The sequence below is a fragment of the Dendropsophus ebraccatus genome, chromosome 15 (genome assembly GCF_027789765.1).
Source record: "Dendropsophus ebraccatus isolate aDenEbr1 chromosome 15, aDenEbr1.pat, whole genome shotgun sequence".
In the NCBI taxonomy this organism is placed as follows: domain Eukaryota; kingdom Metazoa; phylum Chordata; class Amphibia; order Anura; family Hylidae; genus Dendropsophus; species Dendropsophus ebraccatus.
In genome coordinates this window covers 54,458,446-54,478,506 of record NC_091468.1, presented here as the reverse complement: position 1 = coordinate 54,478,506, position 20,061 = coordinate 54,458,446, and the positions used below count along the sequence as shown (strand labels likewise).

The 20,061-nt window shown below is 42.7% G+C and overlaps 1 protein-coding gene across 1 annotated transcript in view; it reads left to right on the top strand.

The window, feature by feature from the left end:
* Nucleotides 1-20,061, top strand: part of APLF (aprataxin and PNKP like factor) — a 112,212-nt gene that overhangs the window by 20,594 nt on the left and 71,557 nt on the right. The window contains exon 3 of the mRNA XM_069955103.1: nt 12,518-12,684. Coding sequence (XP_069811204.1) covers nt 12,518-12,684 — 167 coding nt within the window. The remainder of the gene's footprint in view (nt 1-12,517; nt 12,685-20,061) is intronic.

Genomic DNA, 20,061 nt, shown 5'->3' with positions numbered 1-20,061 from the left:
CTTTTGTAATAAATGATTTTTGCACTTACGAAGTGTAGTTACACAGTGTTTCTTTGCTACAATATTTAATAGGAAACCTCTGTCAGACTAGAAATGTTCTTTATGATCAGGGCCCCCGCCATCATTAGCATAACATAGCCGTATACTCTTATATATGTCATGACCTTTCTGCTTAATGTACAGGATGAGATCAGCCTGTGACTTTTCTTTATGCCTGAATAACACATGATTACGGAAACAAGACGCTATTAAGAAGCTGTCATTATTTTAATATGCATTTTATTTTTTCCTGCATTTACAGTACTTGAAAGAGTAAAAAAAAAAAATGTGGGTTTTATTCGCCCTATGGATACATATAAATTGCATGGTGCCAGCATATAGCAGTGTTCTACAAAGTGAGAAAATTGCACTTGTACTTTTCCCATACCAGAATCTGATGCCCGCGATAACCTTAATATTGCTGAAGATGAGACTTTCCCCTCCGATGCTGGGAAATATTTCATTACAGCTCAGATAGCAAAGATACATTCATGTTGACTGAGGCGACAGTATTTTTTGTGTGAGTAGTGTTGCTTTGGAGGAATCACTTGTCAGAATTGAAAAAAAAGGGGCCAAGCATACGTTTTTCATTTTTTTAATGTAGTTTACAAATAGCTGTTGGGCAATTTCATTGTCTTTTAATAATTCCAGTATTGGCTCAATACTTAAAGGGCAACTTCGGCAAAATGTTTTTTTCTTTTAAATCAGCTGGTGTCAGAAGGTGATTTGTAATAGATATGACATAGATATGTAGGACATACAGCAGTTAATAAGTATTGGAAGACATGAGATTTTTTTTAAAGGAAGTAAATTACCAATTGTGGCACTTTCTGACACTGGTTGATTTGAAAGAAAAAATTTAAATAAAAATTGTTGGAGTTGCCCTTTAACCCTTTCACGACCTAGGGTCATTGATGCATCAATGCCCTGGTTGTTTTAGGATATCAACTAATGGGATCGTAATGATCCCATAAGCTGATGTCCCTATGTCTGCCCAGGGCTGTGGAGTTGGTAAGCCGCAGCTCCGAATCCAACTCCGACTCCTGAATTTTATCAGGACCGACTCCTGCTCCTTCATAAATGGTCGGTCATATACCAGGGGAGTTATTTATCACTCTGGCTCAGCAGCTCCTCCCTAATGTCCTACATGATCCTGGGGCGAATAAAGGAGTGAATAAAGGAATACTGTATATAAAGCAGCTTCTCCTGTGGGTTCAGTGGATGCAGCCAGTCTCCAGCCTCCATGTCCTGAACTACTCACAACTAGACTAGATGGAGCAGGTGATCTTTTCCTGCTGACAATCTTCTATGTTTCTAACTAAATATTCACCATACTTAAAGAAACACTACTAACAATTTCAGATACCTGTAATAGAGAGGGGTCATACATAGTGATATAGAGAGGGGTCACACATAGTGATATAGAGGTCACACAGTGATATAGAAGGTCACTGTGGGGGCACGCAATAACACACACACACACACACACAGCCTGCTGCAGCCATAGCATACCCACACAGCCTGCTGCAGCCATAGCGCACACACACACACACACACACACACACACAGCTTGCTACAGCCATAGCGCACACCACACACACACACATACACACACACACACACACACACACAGCTTGCTGCAGCCATAGCACACATACACACACAGCTTGCTACAGCTATAGCGCACACCAAACACACACACACACACACACACACTTATGCCTTGCTGCGGCCATATCACACATACACACAGCCTGCTGCAGCCATAGTGCACACACACACACACACACACACACAGCTTGCTGCAGCCATAGCACACATACACACAGCCTGCTGCAGCCATAGCATACACACACAGTCTGCTGCAGTCATAGCACACACACAACCTACTGCAGCCATAGAACGCACACACGCGCGCACACACACACACACACACACACACACACACACACACACACAGCTGCAGCTATAGAACACTGAAGAAAAACACAATCTTCTCCCAGAGAGAAAACACCACACTGAGGACAGAGGTTACTGCTACACTACTTATGTCTTCTCCTCCTCTATATTACACAGGAAATCTTCATATTACACTGCTGCTTATATACAGTCATCCAGCATCCAGGAAGAGAACAGCACAGATCTCCCCCCACACAATGGACTCTTCCAGCTCAGAAACAAACTGCCAAAAAGTGGCCGACAACTTTTCCATGACCACCCTTATGTAATAGGGCCAATGTCCTATTGGAATGTTGCTCATAATATATTTTCATGAGCAAAACTTGTAAAATTCATATCAAAATTCAATTCTACATTTTTTAAAGATTTTTTTTAAAGCTGGAGTCTTGAGTCGGTACATTTTTTTCCGACTCCAACTCCGACTCCAGCCAAAACTAGCTCCGACTCTGACTCCAGCCAAAACTAGCTCCAACTCCGACTCCACAGCCCTGTGTCTGCCCCCTCTCCTCTGTCCCCTGCCGCTGTTACAATATTGCGACAGCGGCAGGGGAGAGAGGGGAAGGTGCAGGGCTCACAGCCATGCGCCCAGCCTTCCCTCCCTCCCCCTGCTGGACTCTGTAGCCAGCTACCATTGGGGCTCTTCGATCACTTCAAAGAGCCCCGATGGACAACGGACAAAGAATTCTCTCTCCGGAGCCCTTCAGATGCTGTGGTCTTGCTGACCGCAGTATTTATTGGGTTAACTCTCAGCACCGGAGCGCGGCTACGATGCTGAGAGTTGCGGCGGATTCCCGGCTATCACTGATACCCGGGACTCACTGCAGATTACACAGGCGCAGCTCCTGCGCCTGTGTCATCCTGGATTGTAAATTAACGTTGCTGCAGCATCTGTCATAGGTTGCTGTGACGTTAATTTACAGTGCAGCGGCGGGAGGGGGTTAATATTATCCCCTATCCTGATAATAAGCTGATGGTTTTCCACCAATTTGGAGAAAACTGTCCCCCGAATGAACAGAGAATATATTCTTGTTCATTTTCCATTTGGACTTCCAAACATTGCTAAACATTGCTATTCAAAGGCCTCATGTAGAATGAACGAAGAGAGCTGGGCGCGACTCTATGGTGAGTTCCTTTCACACCAGGTTTTTGTTCCTGTTTTCTGGTTTGGTGGTGGTTCAAGTGGTCAGACACCCACTGATCAGCTTGTTATTCCCTATCCTGTAGATGGGGAATAACGTCTTGAGCATAACTCTTCAAAGATTGTAAGCTCTTGCAAGCAGAGCCTCACTCCTCGTGTTTGACTTGACAGCCACATGGGTATGTCTCATTTTATCTGTATATGTATCCCCAGGATTGTAAAGTGCTGCAGAAGTGGTAGTAGTAGATGGTAAGTAGAGGTTCACTGTAGGTGAGCTATGAGACTCTCGAGAAACTAAGTAATAAAAATGGATCATGTAAATATGGCTTTGTGTATTTATTTTTTCCCTTTTTTTTTCGTTTCGTTTTTTCTTTATTTGTTTGTTCTTTTTATCTTAAATATAAATTGATTAGAGGTTGGGTCCTCTCTTCCTGGTGGATTGTGTTCTCGAATCTAGCTGGTCGGATGTCGCCGTCTTGGGGCTCGCGAGGGTTCGCAGCTTGATCCCGTATATATGGCTTCAGTTTAAGTCTATTGTAAGGTTTTTTTTCTTTGACGATTGGTTGTTATGGATGGGGTCTTCTCATATCGGTACACAGTATGGTTATTTGTAATATATGTGGGGATTCAGCTAGAATTATTGTGGTTTTTGTTATTTATGGGCCCTACCCTCCGCTCCGAAGTATGTGGATAGGTATTCTTTTTTTTTTTTTTTGATTGAACGATTCTCTCAATTTTATTATGGTGATTCTTTCTATGTGTATTGCTTGTTTTTTTCAACTTGATGGCTAAAATATTCTGGGTCTTTTTTTGTTTTTATAAGAAATATATTTATAAATAAAGATTATTAAAAAAAAGTGCTGCAGAATAAGTTGGCGCTATGGAAATAATAAAATTATTTTTCGTCTTTGCATTTTTACAATTTGCTCCTCACGATCTAAGAGCCATAACACTTATTAATCCATAAGCAGAGCTGTATGAGAGCTTATTTTGTGGAACCAATTTTACCCTTGATTTTACATAAAAAAGGTAATGCATAACTAAAATAAATTATTTTGACCGTGGCATCTAGGTGGTTAAATGGCTATGGTCGCATTCCACTGATAGCAGCTGCCAGGTATGGCAACCAACAGTTCTTGGACCTGCATTTTATATTGTTATAGAGACTCTGTCAGCAGGTTTATGCTGCCCTCTAAGGGTAATATAAACTAGTGACAGAGAAGCTGAACAGAATGATGGATCACTTACATTGTTCTATGTAGCTGATCCAGAGATATCCTCCTGAATAAAATGGACAATAAGTAGTCCTCTCAATTATGTGCATGAGCCCAGTAGTCCTGGATATTCATGAGAAGCAGAAAACTCTTCCCACCAGCTGCTGATTGGCAGTTATCTATCCATGCTGTGTATAGGCAGTCAGCTGTCAAGTCAACAGCTGGAAGGCGGGGGAGAGGTGCGGCAAGAATCCTATTCTCCTGCATATTAGGAGAACGGATAAACAAGTAATACATCAATTTGTATATATCACTCGTTCAAGCTGCCCTCATTTAAGGCAGCATAAATCTAGTGACAAATTCCCTTCAGTGTCACCGTGATGTATATGTATACTTTTACTTTCATGCTACACCCCTGTTCTCAAGATATAGCGGTTTTACTTTCTGTATGACTGTTATTTTCCCTGAATAGTAAGATGGGTGGGAATCTTATTGCATAGTGAAATGTGAATGCTAGGGATGAGGGGGTAGTGATCAGGGGACTGAGGGGGCTTGGATTCCCATTGAAGCTCCTTAGCACATCTCTTTAGCCCTGGCCTTCACACCCAATTTTGCACCTCTGACAATTTCGTGAAAAGTCTATAGATAGTCAAACAAATAGTATGGTCATGAATGGAGGGTTGTAGAGAGTAAAACAGCAAGACAATAACATGATATAGAAAATGTTTTTATTATTTTTTTACAGGTCCCTTTTCAGGGTTTATATTTGCCACATTTATATATGCCAACTTTTCATAAAGAACTCACAAATGGAATTTATCAGGTCAGAATAAAATCATGTTCTATATAGCAGGTCCACAATCTGCAGAGTGCAGCTCAGATAGGAAAACCATATAGTAAATTGCTTGCAAAGCAAATAGCAGTTCTCTTTGTACAGGGAGTGACATTTAATACTGGTGCCCCGGCGATGATTGTGTACTTCAGGAGTGTGAAGTTCCATGATAAATCTTTGTTATGTGACATAAATAATAGCCAGCGCATTTTGGAATCTATCAGTCCATGCCTTGAGAAGGGCAAATCCTCCCAAATCTGTAATGCAAATGGGAAAATAGGCTAGGATTTTACATATAGTTTACATGACTTTTTACAGCATGTAGGCTTAAAGTGACTCTGGACCCACAATCTGACCCCCCCCCCCCCCCCCAAACCACTTGTACCTTCGGATAGCTGCTTTTAATCCAAGATCTGTCCTGGGGTCCGTTCGGCAGGGGATGCAGTTATTGACATAAAAACAACTTTTTATCCGGCAGCGCTGTGTCTAACATCCGGGGCTTACATTTGTATATGCATTAGGCTGGCACACCCTCTCTGTCCTTCCTCCCCACCCTCCTCATCATTAGGAATGATCCAGGCAGATTGCTTCCCATTCCCCACCTGTGTGTATAATGAACATGGGCTGGATCGTTAATACACCTGTGCAAAGCTCAAACAGCAGTAAATGTTCCTGAATCATTCCTAATAATTAGGAGGGTGGGGAGGAAGGACAGAGAGGTGGTGCCAGCCTACTGCATATACAAATGTAAGCCCCGGCCGTTAGACACAGCGCTGCTGGATTAAAAGTTGTTTTTAGGAGAATAACTGCATCCCCTGCCGAACGGACCCCGGGACAGATCTTGAATTAAAAGCAGCTATCCAAAGGTACAAGTGGTTTTAGAGGGACAGATTGTGGGTACAGAGTCGCTTTAAAGGGTTTTTACAGTCTAAGGGTCCTTTTACACACGCAGATATCTGACCAATTTATCTGACTGATTTTTAAAGCCAAAGTCAGGAACAGACTATATAACAGGGAACAGGTCATAAAGAAAAGACTGAGATTTCTGCTCTTTTCAAATCCATTCCTGGCTTTGGCTTCAAATCTTTGGCAGATAATCTTTTGGTGTAAACGCACCATAACCTGATGAGTAAATTTACAGTAAAAAGGAAGGGAATCAGCCTGCTGCCTTTTAACTCGGTGCTGCTTTGCTGAGGGTGCAGGGAAAAGCTGGATTCAGTCCTTGGAAACTGGGATCCAGTTTTTCCAGGCACTTGGGGAGAAGCAGCACTGAGTTCAAAGGCAGCAAGCTTTACTATGTGTTACTCCTTTACTTCATCTGATCCCAGCAAATGAAAGAACGATGAGGAATCACACTAAACGATTAGTGAGTAAATGCGGAATTACAGTGAACGAGTAATGATGATTTTTGGTGTCGGCACCAGATGGACGGTTTCTTGCTGGTCGTTTGATCATTGCCTGCATTGACATGAAGCAATTATTGTTTAAATTGGAATGATATAACAATAATTTGCACGATAATCGTCCTGTGTAATAGCCCCTTAGCCTAATGATATAACTGCAAACTGCAGTCCCATGCATCACCATGTTATCCAGAAAGTGAAGCCTTGATGCAGTAGGAAGTGCAGGGAAAAAAGCACTTTATAAGCATTTCCCGTAATAAGTGTATATTGGCGATTTGGATAACTTTAAGGGGGCAATACAATACTTTTAATAAAAATTTTTGCCAGACTTTTCCTTTAATTTAACATGCTGATAGTTTCCCTATAAAGTTGTGTGCAAATGGTATAAATTCATTATGGTCTCTCACATACTAAGGCTCCAGGTTGCATGGATGATCGCTGGATTGTTCATGTGACCTTTACCTTCATTGTTGCCGGACTCCGACCCTCAGCCCCCCTCCCCCTTTCAGGAAGCCGTCATCCTTTTTAATGCTACATAACCCTTTAAATTGCTTTGCTCATAAGTACAGCTGTATGGCGGCTATATAGATTTCATTCAATAGCAGACCAATTAACTCTTAAAGCCACAGGAACCTTTTAATACACTTATCCGTGTCCTAACCACTAATAAAAAGCTTTTCCATATAGAGCCTATTAATACATGGATGCATTTAGCCGTCTAAAACCACCATTATAAACCAGGAATGGGCTTATTTCATCCAGATTATTTTGTACCCTTATGTAATTTGTATTTCTGGAAAATTGCACTCTGCAGCACATGACGTGTTACTCAAAGGAATCACGTTTTTCACTTTTGTATTCAGAACCCACTTTAAAGCAGATTTTTACTCCATTAGTAATAATCCTATTGATTTGTTATGTGTTTTCATTGTGAGCGGGTTGATGCTTCATATAATGGTCCCAATCTAGTCCTAATAACGGCCTGCGGGCATCTCGCCGGCCGCCCTTCTATCCTCCGCCGGCTCTCGCCAGCTAAGTGAAGCCTACATGTTTAAAGTATGAGCAAACAATGGGATTAATACAGGCCAAGAATCTGTGGCTGCGGTGAAAACACTGCGTGCCGTGGGATTTTCAAGACAGGCTTTATGAAGTGTGCTGGAAATGTAGAAATGTCGATGTTCTTTATAGGTGCGCTGTGTCACTTATCGGTTTCAGAGCTTGGAAAGTGCAAATGTGAGAACATTGACAGCCTCAAAGATTCTCCATGTAGGGACATCTGTTCCCCCTTCATAAATGTGAAATAGTCCCTTATTGCTTGAATGTATCCTGATATTTGTCGGATAAATACATAGTCTAGTATTGAGTTTCAGGAGGGATAAAAGATTGTCTCCTTCTCAGGACCCGGTTGTTTCTCATAATTGCAGTGAGTCCTGGTACTCTCCTATTGTTGGAAAGCCCTTGCCACTGGGACCATAAACAATCTTAGGCTATGTTCACACAATGTAAAAATAAGGACAAATAACATTAATTGTTGCAAAACAACGTCCGTTATTAATGTTCAGATTCATTAATAATGGCTGTTGCTTTGCAACTACAGAAGTTATTGGCACTTATTTTTACATTATGTGAACATAGCCTTAAAGTCTAGTTGTTTCAAATAGTTCTCCTTTAAGAAAAATTATCATCAAGCTAAATCTAACCTGCTGATATGTCCCTATTGCACAGGAGACACCGAGGAGGAAGGTATGTCTCTAACCTTCCTCCTCTGCACTGTTCTGGGCCGCATCGGTGCTATGGGGGAAGGCAGTGCTCCTTATGGTCTCACCGGACCGTGGAGCAAAAGACTAACTGCACCGGTACAGCTCAAAGGAGGAAGGTAAGAGACGTATCTTCCTCCACAGTGTCACCTGTGCAGTAGGGACATATCAGCAAGTTAGATTCATCTAACCTGCTGATAGTTCCCCTTTAAACCTGCATATTTTTTTTATATTAGCGCTATTATGTTTATTTTTATTAACAGTGTCTCCCCCCAAAAAAAACCTGTAGCCTCCTCCGAAAACTGCAGCCGCCATTATCAGTATGAAGGTACCGATCCACAGATTACATTCTAGGCCCTCCCATTCCTTCACTATTGGTGCTGTTAGTTTGAGCTCCTGATAGGTTAAGGACAGGGCTGTATTAACAGCTGCTGCTGCCCTAGGCACTAAACCTAAAGACACCTCATCTACACGCACCTATTGGCGATACCAGACCTGACCAATACCACCATACCCCCCACCCCCCTGGAAAAGACACCAGATTTACTGGCAAGTCTGAACAGGAGGAGGCAAACTAAAAAAATAAAAACAAAAAAATTAGTTTTTTTTGTCCCTCTGCTCCCTGGTGCTGCCCTCCTGCAATGTGCTGCGCTAGTCCCCGGACCACAGGTGCCTAATGGTAAATACGGCCCTGGTTAAGGAGGGTTTAGAGCAGAGTTTAGAGCGTCAGCAGTGCTGCGGGTTACACCATGTTGCTGTGAGCAGTAGTACCATCCCTTTGACATTGCAAAAACTGCGACTGTGGATGTAGACTGTAAGGTCACCACTGGTTAGTTGTCAGTAGAGTATACATCTACCTGCTTTCCTATTTAAGTACTGGGCACTGGTGACCATCTAGTTGACAGTATAGGTCCTTATTACCATACTGGGCACTAATACTAATAAAACTGATCACACAGTTCCTGACTGGCTTAGATGTGATGCCCAGACTACTGCTCTGTCCTCCCTGCTGTACACACCAGCACTCCTTGGTCATTACTAGAGATGAGCGAACTGGGTTCGAGTCCATCCGAACCTGAACGTTTGGCATTTGATTAGCTGGGGCTGCTGAACTTGGATAAAAGCCCTAAGGTTGTCTGGAAAACATGGATACAGCTAATGACTATATCCATGATTTCCACATAGCCTTATGGCTTTATCCAACTTCAGCAGCCACCGCTAATCAAATGCCGAAAGTTCGCTCATCTTTAGTCATTACTTAGTCAGACTGATGCTCTGTCCTCCCTGCTGTACACACCAGTCCTTGCTTGTTCATTACATGTCAGGCAAAGAGATATGGAAGTCAGATTACAACAGTGAAGGTATCCGGTGCTCCAATAGTGTTCTTTAAAACGTATAAACTTTATTTCATAATGAAAATGTATATAAAAAAAGGTCCTCTCGGGAGATCTAAGCATTTCACGCTCGGCACTTAATCATGGTGGCATAATTAAACACTAGAGAGCGAAACACGTAGGTGCACAGGTCTCCTGAGAGGAGCTTTTTCTATATTTTTGTTATGGAAAAAAGTTTATACGTCTTAAAGAACCCTATTGGAGTGCTGGATACCTTCACTGGTGGAAGGTTCATAACATCATCATCCTGCTGTACACACCAGCACTGCTTGTACATTACATGGTCATACGGATGCTCTGTCCTCCCTGCTGTACACACCAGCACTGCTTGTTCATTACATGGTCATACGGATGCTCTGTCCTCCCTGCTGTACACACCAGCACTGCTTGTACATTACATGGTCATACGGATGCTCTGTCCTCCCTGCTGTACACACCAGCACTTCTTGGTCATTACATGCTCAGGTTCATAGAGTAACATATTTCTGTATGGTGAATAATGTAGTGTACAAATATAATAAAATGCTCTTATCTCTGACTAGTTGAGTCTCCTTACTATATATCAGCGGTAGTTTCCATGTAATAGAACGCGTCTTCAGAGCCGATGAGTTCTTGCTGTGGCCGCAGATCGGATAAACCGTTTGCAGCACTGGCAAGTGTTATATCTCACAAAGTGGTTATAGCTCAGAAATAGCAAGTATATTAGATTGTACAGATTTAGCTGGAGCAGCATGCCGCATAGGGGGTCTGAGCTAGCAGATAACAGGGGCCTGTGAGTGATATGGAAAGCCCAGATCCATGTAATGACTAATACTGTAGGGTTCATGCCATCTGCCTTTGGGAGTATAATTATAACATCCATACATAGTGCAAGGTAACTGATGGCTGTCATAGATAGATGGCAGTGCCACGCCGCTGCAGGTGCATCTATACAATAACCCTTCACAATTACTAATAAAACTGTATGTAAAATATTCTTCCATGCGACAAGACTCTGCAGCCCACAATGCAGATCTAATTTTATTTTCTGCTGCCGGTGCAGTGTATAAATCACTTTCTGTCTGTATATTAATTTATAATGTTTACTTTTGCATACTAAATATAGAAAGTTAGATTCACATCTCAATGACAAATTACCAGGGTGCGGGCTATGTGACATACACCAGCAGCTCTATCCTTACTGCTTTTTTATTATTAATATTATTATTATATATACAAGGCTTCATGACGCTTGTGACATTGTTTCCTATATGTAGGTATAACACTAAAGGTGCATTGGTTGCTGGACAGTAAAATCCACTGAGCCACTTTTCTGTAGCTTGTCCTCATTGCTGCTAGAAATTCTGAGGCAATTGGCAGATCTTCAAGTCATTTCTGTATGTATATATATATATATATATATATATATGTGTGTGTGTATATATATATATATATATATATATATATATATATATATATATATATATACACATACATACAGCCATGACTAGCCAAAAGGAATTGTTTGCAGAACAGCAAAGTGTGGCTCAAGATAGGGTAGGTAGGGTGTACAGCCGTTCGGTCCCAGAGCCAGTCCAAACGGCAATCTAGCAAAATATAGGAAAAGCCGGCACTCCAAATTTAGTGAATAAAAAAGTGGTTTGGTTTATTCATGCATGTTGGGTGAATAAACCAAACCACTTTTTCATTCACTAAATTTGGAGTGCTGCCTTTTCCTATATTTTGCTACAGCCATGACTAAGGTTGCGGGTTGCAACTGAAACGTGCCAGCGTTCCTTTTTGGGGGTATGCCGCAATGTGTGGAAGGTGTAAAAATAAAAGTTCTGTTCATATCACTCAACAGGAAGCTGGACACGGAACGATAATCGGCCGAATCGGCCCTATCCAGCCAATTATTGTTCCATGTAAAAAACACAACGATCAGCCGATGACAACGATCATCGGCTGATCGTTGATATAGGCTTGGACCTATAATTGTCCGGCGCCGACCGCGCACCGCTACGTGTAATAGTGGTGTGTGGCCGGCGGCTCACGATTTGCAAAGTGCATACATTACCTATCCATGGTCCAGGGCTCCTCCTGTGCTCTGCTTCTCCCCAGTCCTGCACGCTCCAGCTTCAGAGAAGCCTGTCTTAGCTGACAGGCCGCTCAGCCAATCACTGGCCAGGACCACCTCTGCCAGTGATTGGCTGAGCGTCATGTCAGCTAAGACAGGCCGCTCTGAAGCTGCAGCACGCGGGACCCGGAGAGAAGCGGAGAATGATGTCCATGCAGCCCTTGTTAAACGATTATCGGGCCGTGTAATAGGCCTAGAAAACGAGCACCGAGCTAGCAGATCGGCACTCGTTTACAGTTATTACCGGGCCCCCATTGGGCCATGTTATAGTACCCTTACTGTATACTGCCCCCCACCCCAGCACTGTAAAGTATAGGAGATGGTGGTGCACTGACTGTACTACTGCTGTGCTGTATATGCACTCCAGTAGTCCTATACATTGCTGTACTGTATGTGAAGCCTCACAAGTGTTAAACTTACTACAGAAAAATTCACGATCCACGCTCGCAAAAATGTTCGGATACCGCGCAAAGTTCGAATTCAGATGCTTTTGAACACAGAGGTATTACTGTACTTCACGACTGGGTGCCAAAAAACATGTTTGAGAACTGAAGCAAACTTTCCTTAAACACTGTTTGAGTTCAGAGCACTTTGAGAACCGAGGTATCACTGTATACTATATGCCTGATGCCTTCATCTTTATGTCACCTTTTCCTGTCTTACAGACGCACGTGAATCCTTGTTTCTATCAAGCCAGCGGCAAAACCACGTTTGTACCCTTGCAACGAAACGAATGGCGTTGGCTTCATCCCGGTGACTGCATCTCTCTTCTGCCAGACAAATTCTCTTTTAAAGTCATTGCAAATACTCCATCAGAGGAGGCGACATTAAGGTAATGACTGCAGTATCATGCCACAATGACAAGCTAATTTTTTTGTTCAACCTTACAGAGGCCTATTGCAGAAAAAGAAGCGTTATTATCCTCTTTATCATTGTGATGAATTCCCATTACATTTCATTAATAATACTGAGTTTAATGCAAACTCCTCAATCTTACCTAATACTTCGCCTTGATCCATCAGATCTGTTGTACTGCTGCTCTCAAAGGCTTTAATATTTGTAATGTTTGCTCACCTTTAAAGGGTACCAATCGTTTTATGGTGTTAGGTCTGGGTGTTTCATCCCCTACAATCACTAGGGGTCCTATTACACGGAACGATTTTTAACGATTAACAACTAACGATAAATGATCACAAACAAGATTATTTATCGTTAACCTGAAATCGTTCACCATATTAAACAGAACGATGGTCGTTAGTTACGAACGTTACCACGATCGTTATTGCGATCGTTACTACGATCGTTTACTCGTTCCGATCCCAGCTAAACAATGAACAATGTGCAATTACACTGAACGATTAGTTAACAAATGCGGAACTTGAGCGAACGAATGTGGAATTACAGCGAACGATTGTCAAACGATTAATGGTAATTTTAGGTTCAGATGTAAATCAAAGATCAACAACACACAAACGATTTTTCGATCCTTGCCTGCAATTACACAGAACGATTATCGTTTAAATTCAAACAATATAACGATTTTTCACACGATAATTGTCCCGTGTAATAGGGCTCTAAAACAAAGAGGAGCTGGCCAAATGCAAATTAAAGCAAATGTACCACTAAGTACATTGCTTTCTGTTTTTACAAGAACAGACTGGCGTTGTTGCGGGGATGCTGGTGCCGCGGTCCTTTTTTTTAAACCGCCACCCAGTTTCCGCACACGGTGACGGTCTATTACCGAGCACCAGCCTGGCATAAATCACGGTGGGCGGGCCTGCCAGCCCCCAGTGTGATTATACCCCCTCTCCCCTCTGTGACGTGGCTCCATTAGAATCAGGAATAGACTTGCGCCGTACATGGAAACCGGTTGCTGGTTTAAAAGAAAAGGGTCGTGGCACTGCCATCCCCACACCAGCGCCAGTCTGCTCATGTAAAAATTTGCTTTTTCCTGTCACAGAAGTGCCGGGCCTATTGGTTGCAGTCATGCTGGTCTCATCCCAAGTTCCACCAAGTTTCAGTGACCTCTGATAGTTTCTATCTCCAGGGACATCACTTAAAGGAGAAATCTGGTGAAAATTTTTATTAAAGTATTTTATTGCCCCCCAAAAGTTAGACAAATCACCAATATACACTTTCTATGGGAAATGCTTATAAAGTGCTTCTTCCCTGCACTTACTCATTCATCAAGGCTTCACTTCCTGGATAAAATGGTGATATCACTTCCTTGATAACATGGGGATGTCACTTCCTGGATAACATGGTGATGTCACTTCCTGGATAAAATGGTGATATCACTTCCTTGATAACATGGTGATGTCACTTCCTGGATAACATGGTGATGTCACTTCCTGGATAACATGGTGATGTCACGACCCGACTCCCAGAGCTGTGTGGGCTCTGGCTGCTGGAGAGGATGATGGCAGAGGGACACAGGGCACTGGAGGGACACTGAGCATCCCTCTGCCATCATACTCTCCAGCAGCCACAGCCCATACAGCTCTGGGAGTCGGGGCGTGACATCACCATGTTATCCAGGAAGTGACATCACCATGTTATCCAGGAAGTGAAGCCTTGATGCAGTAGTAAGTGCAGAGAAAAAGCACTTTATAAGCATTTCCCGTAATAAGTGTATATTGGGGATTTGTATAACTTTTGGGGGGTAATACAATACTTTAATAAAAATTTTCGCCGGACGTCTCCTTTAAGCTATGGTGGGTTAAACTTGAGCAAGGCCAACATGTTTGCAGTAAATAAGCCAGGCATATCTGTGATTGAAATAGCTTCATTTGCCTACAGTATAATAATTGTCAAAGGACTCATTTATGTCAATTTATTTATACATATAAATTAATCATAAGAAAGCTATTCAACCATTCTGTATGATACTTAGGGTTATTTGCTTGGGATATATGTGCTGATTGCTTTTTTAAGGGATCTTTAACCCCTTAAGGTCAAAGCCTATTTTCGTTTTTGCGCTTTTGCTTATTCCATTTTAAGTTTAAAAGTCCATAGCGCTTGCATTTTTTCACCTAGAGACGTATATGAGCGCATATTTTTTGCGAAACCAATTGTACTTTGCAATGACAGGCATTATTTTTCCATAACATATGCTGCGAAAACGGAAAAAAATCATTTGCGCTGTCAAATTGAAAAAAAAAAACAAATTTGTTTTGATTTCGGGGAGTTTTGCATTTACGCCGTCCGTCCTATGGTAAAACTGACTTGTTATGCATGTTCCTCAAGTCGTTACGATTACTATGATATATAACATGCAGGGCTCCAGACGGCGACCAAAATGGTCGCCAATGCGACTGACATCTTGCAAATGGCGCCCAGATTTATTAATCTGGGCGCCATTTGCGACTGGCCCCGGCGGCGGCGAGCTGTCTCTTTAAGGACAATGACTGCCTTCCGCACGCTGCACTGAAGTGTGTCCCCGCACACTGGGGACACGCTTCTACAGTGACGTCATTCATTGGACGGACGGCCGCAGAGGTGCCACACTCCTCCAGCGCCTCTCTCCCGCCTCTCCTCACCCGGCGGTTCTTCAAGTTCACCCCAGCGGCACCAAGCTTAGATTGTGGGTGAGTGGGTGAGTACAACCGGAGGGACGGCAGGGGTGGCGGCCGGCCAGTAATGTGTGTGGGGGGGGACCGCGGCCTGGGCGGGGGATTGGTAGTGTGTCTGTTGTGATGGCGGCCAGGTGCGGTAGTCAGTGCGTGTGGGGTGCGAGGGGGGGGGGATGTATAGACTGCACAGTACCACTTCCCTCAGTGTCAGTATGTATAGACTGCACAGTACCACTTCGCTCAGTGTCTGTATGTATAGACTGCACAGTACCACTTCCCTCAGTGTGTATGTATAGACTGCACAGTACCACTTCCCTCAGTGCCTGTATATAGTGCCTGTATATATAGACTGCACAGTACCACTTCCTTTAGTGTGTATGTATAGACTGCACAGTACCACTTCCCTCAGTGTCTGTATGTATATACACTGCACAGTACCACTTCCCTCAGTGTCTGTATGTATATAGACTGCACAGTACCACTTCCCTCAGTGTCTGTATGTATATACACTGCACAGTACCACTTCCCTCAGTGTCTGTATGTATATACACTGCACAGTACCACTTCCCTCAGTGTCTGTATGTATATACACTGCACAGTACCACTTCCCTCAGTGTGTGTGTAAGTATACACTGCACAGTACCACTTCCCATATACATTGCCACAGGGGCTATATGTCATCGGCTGCCGGGGGCTATATATATATATATATATATATATATATATATATATAGTAGATCATTGCCGGTAAGATGGCAGCTGGCTGAGGGAACACACCGGCAGCAGGGGGGTATATGGTTGTCAAGTTGCAAGTTTCCATGTTGAACGTTTTCAAACTAAGAAAAGAAAGAATCTAAAGGAGGAGGAGGAGGAGGAGGCTGCCGCGGCCTCTGCACACAGTAAGTCCCATGTAACATAACATTAATTTTACATGTTTTAAAATGTTGGCGACCAAATATTCTATTTGGCGCCTAAATTTTTCAGGTTAGGAGCCAATGGCTCCTAGGTAAATTTTTTAGTCTGGAGCCCTGACATGTATAACTTATATTGTATCGGATGGCCTGTAAAAAATTCAAACCATTGTTAACAAATATACATTCCTTAAAATCGCTCCATTCCCAGGCTTATAGCGCTTTTATCCTTTGGTCTATGGGGCTGTGTGAGGTGTCAGTTTTTGCGCCATGATGTTTACTTTCTATCGGTACCTTGATTGCGCATATACGACTTTTTGATCGTTTTTATTACATTTTTTCTGGATTTGATGCGACCAAAAATGCGCAATTTTGCACTTTGGAATTTTTTTGCGCTGACGCCGTATACCGTGCGAGATCAGGAATGTGATTAATTAATAGTTCGGGCGATTACGCGCGCGGCGATACTAAATATGTTTATTTATTAATTTATATTTATAAAATGGGAAAAGGGGGGTGATTTGGACTTTTATTAGGGGAGGGGATTTTTTATTAATAAAAACACTTTTTTACTTTTTTTTTTACTGTAACTAGAAGCCCCCCTGGGGGACTTGTATATAGACAGCACTGATCTCTCATAGAGATCAATGCTGTGTATATACACAGCAAAGATCGATTAGATCGGTCATAGATTACTATATAGCAATCTATTGCCGAGTCGGGATCAGCGTCATTCCGACGCTGAGGCCCGGCACGGGCAGAAGAACGGATCTCCCCCCCGCGATCGCATTGCGGGGGGGAGATCCGTCCCACTAGACACCAGGGACGTGAGGTCTGAAGCCTCTAAGTGCAGCTGTCAGGTTTGACAGTTGCACTTAGAGGCTTAATTAGCCGGCGCGGCAACGGGACCCGCGCCGGCTAATAGAGGCAATGCCTGGCTGCACGTGTCAGCCAGGATCAGCGCCGCTCTGAACACCCCGAGCGGCACCATGACGGATCAGATACATCATGGGCCGCTAAGGGGTTAAGGATCCAACGACCTGGACCCCTAAAATCACATAAATGATCAATGATTTTACTAGGAAAACCCCTGTAAAGGGAATGTGTCATCAGAAAATGACCTTTTGTTTAAATCAAGTTTTATGTTAAACATTTTTTAAAGAATTTTTGGTGTTTTGTTTTTCAAATTTTTCAGTTGACTCTGTTTTATAAAATAATCCTGAAATCTTGCAGTTTTCATTCTCATGACTACATCAAAACTAAGCTGAGACCTTCTGTTGTGTCTGTGATAATAAGGAGGAGGCTGCTGTAGAGTGATCTGTATAGAATTACAGCGACAGGTGACACCAGTAGATAGTGGAATATGCAAAAGAGGAGCCTGTGGAACCTCATTGAAGAGTCTCAAAACACAGGACTAGCCAGATATCCCTCCGGGAAGGACCCATCCAAGGGGTGGCTCCTGTTAGGAAACCACCAAAACCACCATATTATGTGGCCCTATAAGTCATTGTAATGACAAGGGATAAACCAAGACTAGGTAACCATCCACATACAGCTGTTTCGGGGTGTTGCCCCTCATCAGTGTGGAGCAGGATTCTGGCTAGGTGGGAGCAATGCCTAGTAGAGCCATAAGAGAAACAGATCGCTGATCTCAGGGAGACCAGCCAAACGACAACACTGCCGGCTGCTAGTGAAAGCGCTCAATGCAGTGAAGTCCTAGGTGGCTAGCCCTGTGTTTTGAGACTCTTCAATGAGGCTCCACGGGCTCCTCTTTTGCATATTCATGTTTCCCAGGGGGCAATGCACCTAGGACTTCACTGCATTAAGCGCTTTCCCTAGCAGCCGGCAGTGTTGTCGTTTGGCTGGTCTGAGTTCAGCAATCTGTTTCTCTTATAGTAGATAGTGGAAACATAGCAGCTCCGTGTGGAATGACCTCTTAAAAGGTCACAAAGTACGCTCAGTAATGTTTCACATTCATAGCAAGGGGACAGGGTCTGTCTTTTGTCAATAGGCTTGCTGCAAAGCTTAGTAATAAAAGATCATGTTTCAGTATCTGTCTCTAATCGGTAAAAGAAAATCTAGGTGATATAGTCCCTTTAAGTTCATAACTGGGGGTCTCCACAAATTCAGATACATAAAATTAAAATGTGATGTTGTAGCCTAATGTGTGTATTGCCAATATTATACCCTTAGGCAGTGATATATCCTCGGCAGTTAAAGGGCTTATACACTACCGTATTTTCCAGTGTATAAGGCGACTTGGAGTATAAGACAACCCCTGACTTTTAACAAAAAAAAGCATTTAACTCACCTGGGGCCCATTCCCGGCATCGGCGTGCCTCCCTTTACGATTACGGACGCAGGCAGTGTGACGTACACTACCTGCGCCGGAGACGGAGATCGCCGAACCTCTCCTGGGCAGCCGAGCGTCTCATGGGAGAGGCTCGGAGACCCTCGGCTGCCAGGAGAGCTTCGAGAGAATGAGAGAGGCTTCTGGAACTTCCGGCGCCTCTCTCATTCTCCCGAAGCTCTCCCAGCAGCTGAGCGTCTCCAAGCCTCTCCAATGAGATGCTCAGCAGCCCGGGGGAGGTTCAGTGATCTCCGTCTTCGGCGCAGGTGGTGTATGTTACATTGCCTGCGTCGGGAGCTGAATGTTTTATAGTGTTTGCCCCCATACGGTGGGGATGGGGCCATTTTTGAAGCCCCCCCCACCAAATGGGGCGACTACACCTGGCGTATAAGACGACCCCTGACTTCTAAAAAGAATTTTCAGGGTTAAATGTTAAAAAGTCGTCTTTTACGCCAGAAAATATGGTATTTCTTTGAGCATTGTAAACATGTTAATTTGCTCTAAATGATATCATAGGAATATTTGTAAGCCATGCTAAGATATAATACACTACATGTTGGCATGAGCCTTGAACTGCAAGAACCTATTACTGTATATCACACAACCTAATGTTCTCATTTACATTTATAAAAGTATTAAAAACGAAGTCTCCTGTTAGGAAAGGTAGTGGTAAAAACAATTTATACAGAAATATTATGAATTGAAGTTTATAGTGGTGCAAAAGGAAGAACTTACAATATATTCAATGACATAGTAAACATGTTTTACGAATATAACATTTTTTAACCCAAAGATGTTTTCCCCCAAGTAGATAATATACACATAGTACAGAATATGTTACATATGTTCACAGAATATGTGAACATGAAAAATATGTTCACCCATTAACACCATAGTATAAATTATATGTAATCTATCAGTTAACCATGGACAAAGGATATATTTTTCTTCTGTTTTAAAATCTATTTGCTTATAGTGTATTTATAATGACAATACCTTGTTGGGTTCACTGGACTGTTTTATTAAATTGCTCAAAAAAATGACGTGCTGCCTAGTTAATGGCCAATAAGACAGAATGCAGTGAACTCGTGGTTGTCAGTCCATTATGTTTCTGCCCAGCTTTTTAGCAGTGATTGATGGATATTGTGACTGTATACACAGCAGCCACCAGTCATTCCGAAGATTGTGGGCAAAGGTAGGAGAAGAATGCTTCTCATATCAATACATTGAAGCAGCTGTGTCTTTATTTGTAGACAGTTATATATATGTATATATGCACACACACACACACACACATACTGGAGGAAGCAAAACTGCTTATTAAAAAAAAAACACTGACTTACATGACGTGCACCACATTTTTAGTGTGTTAGTAC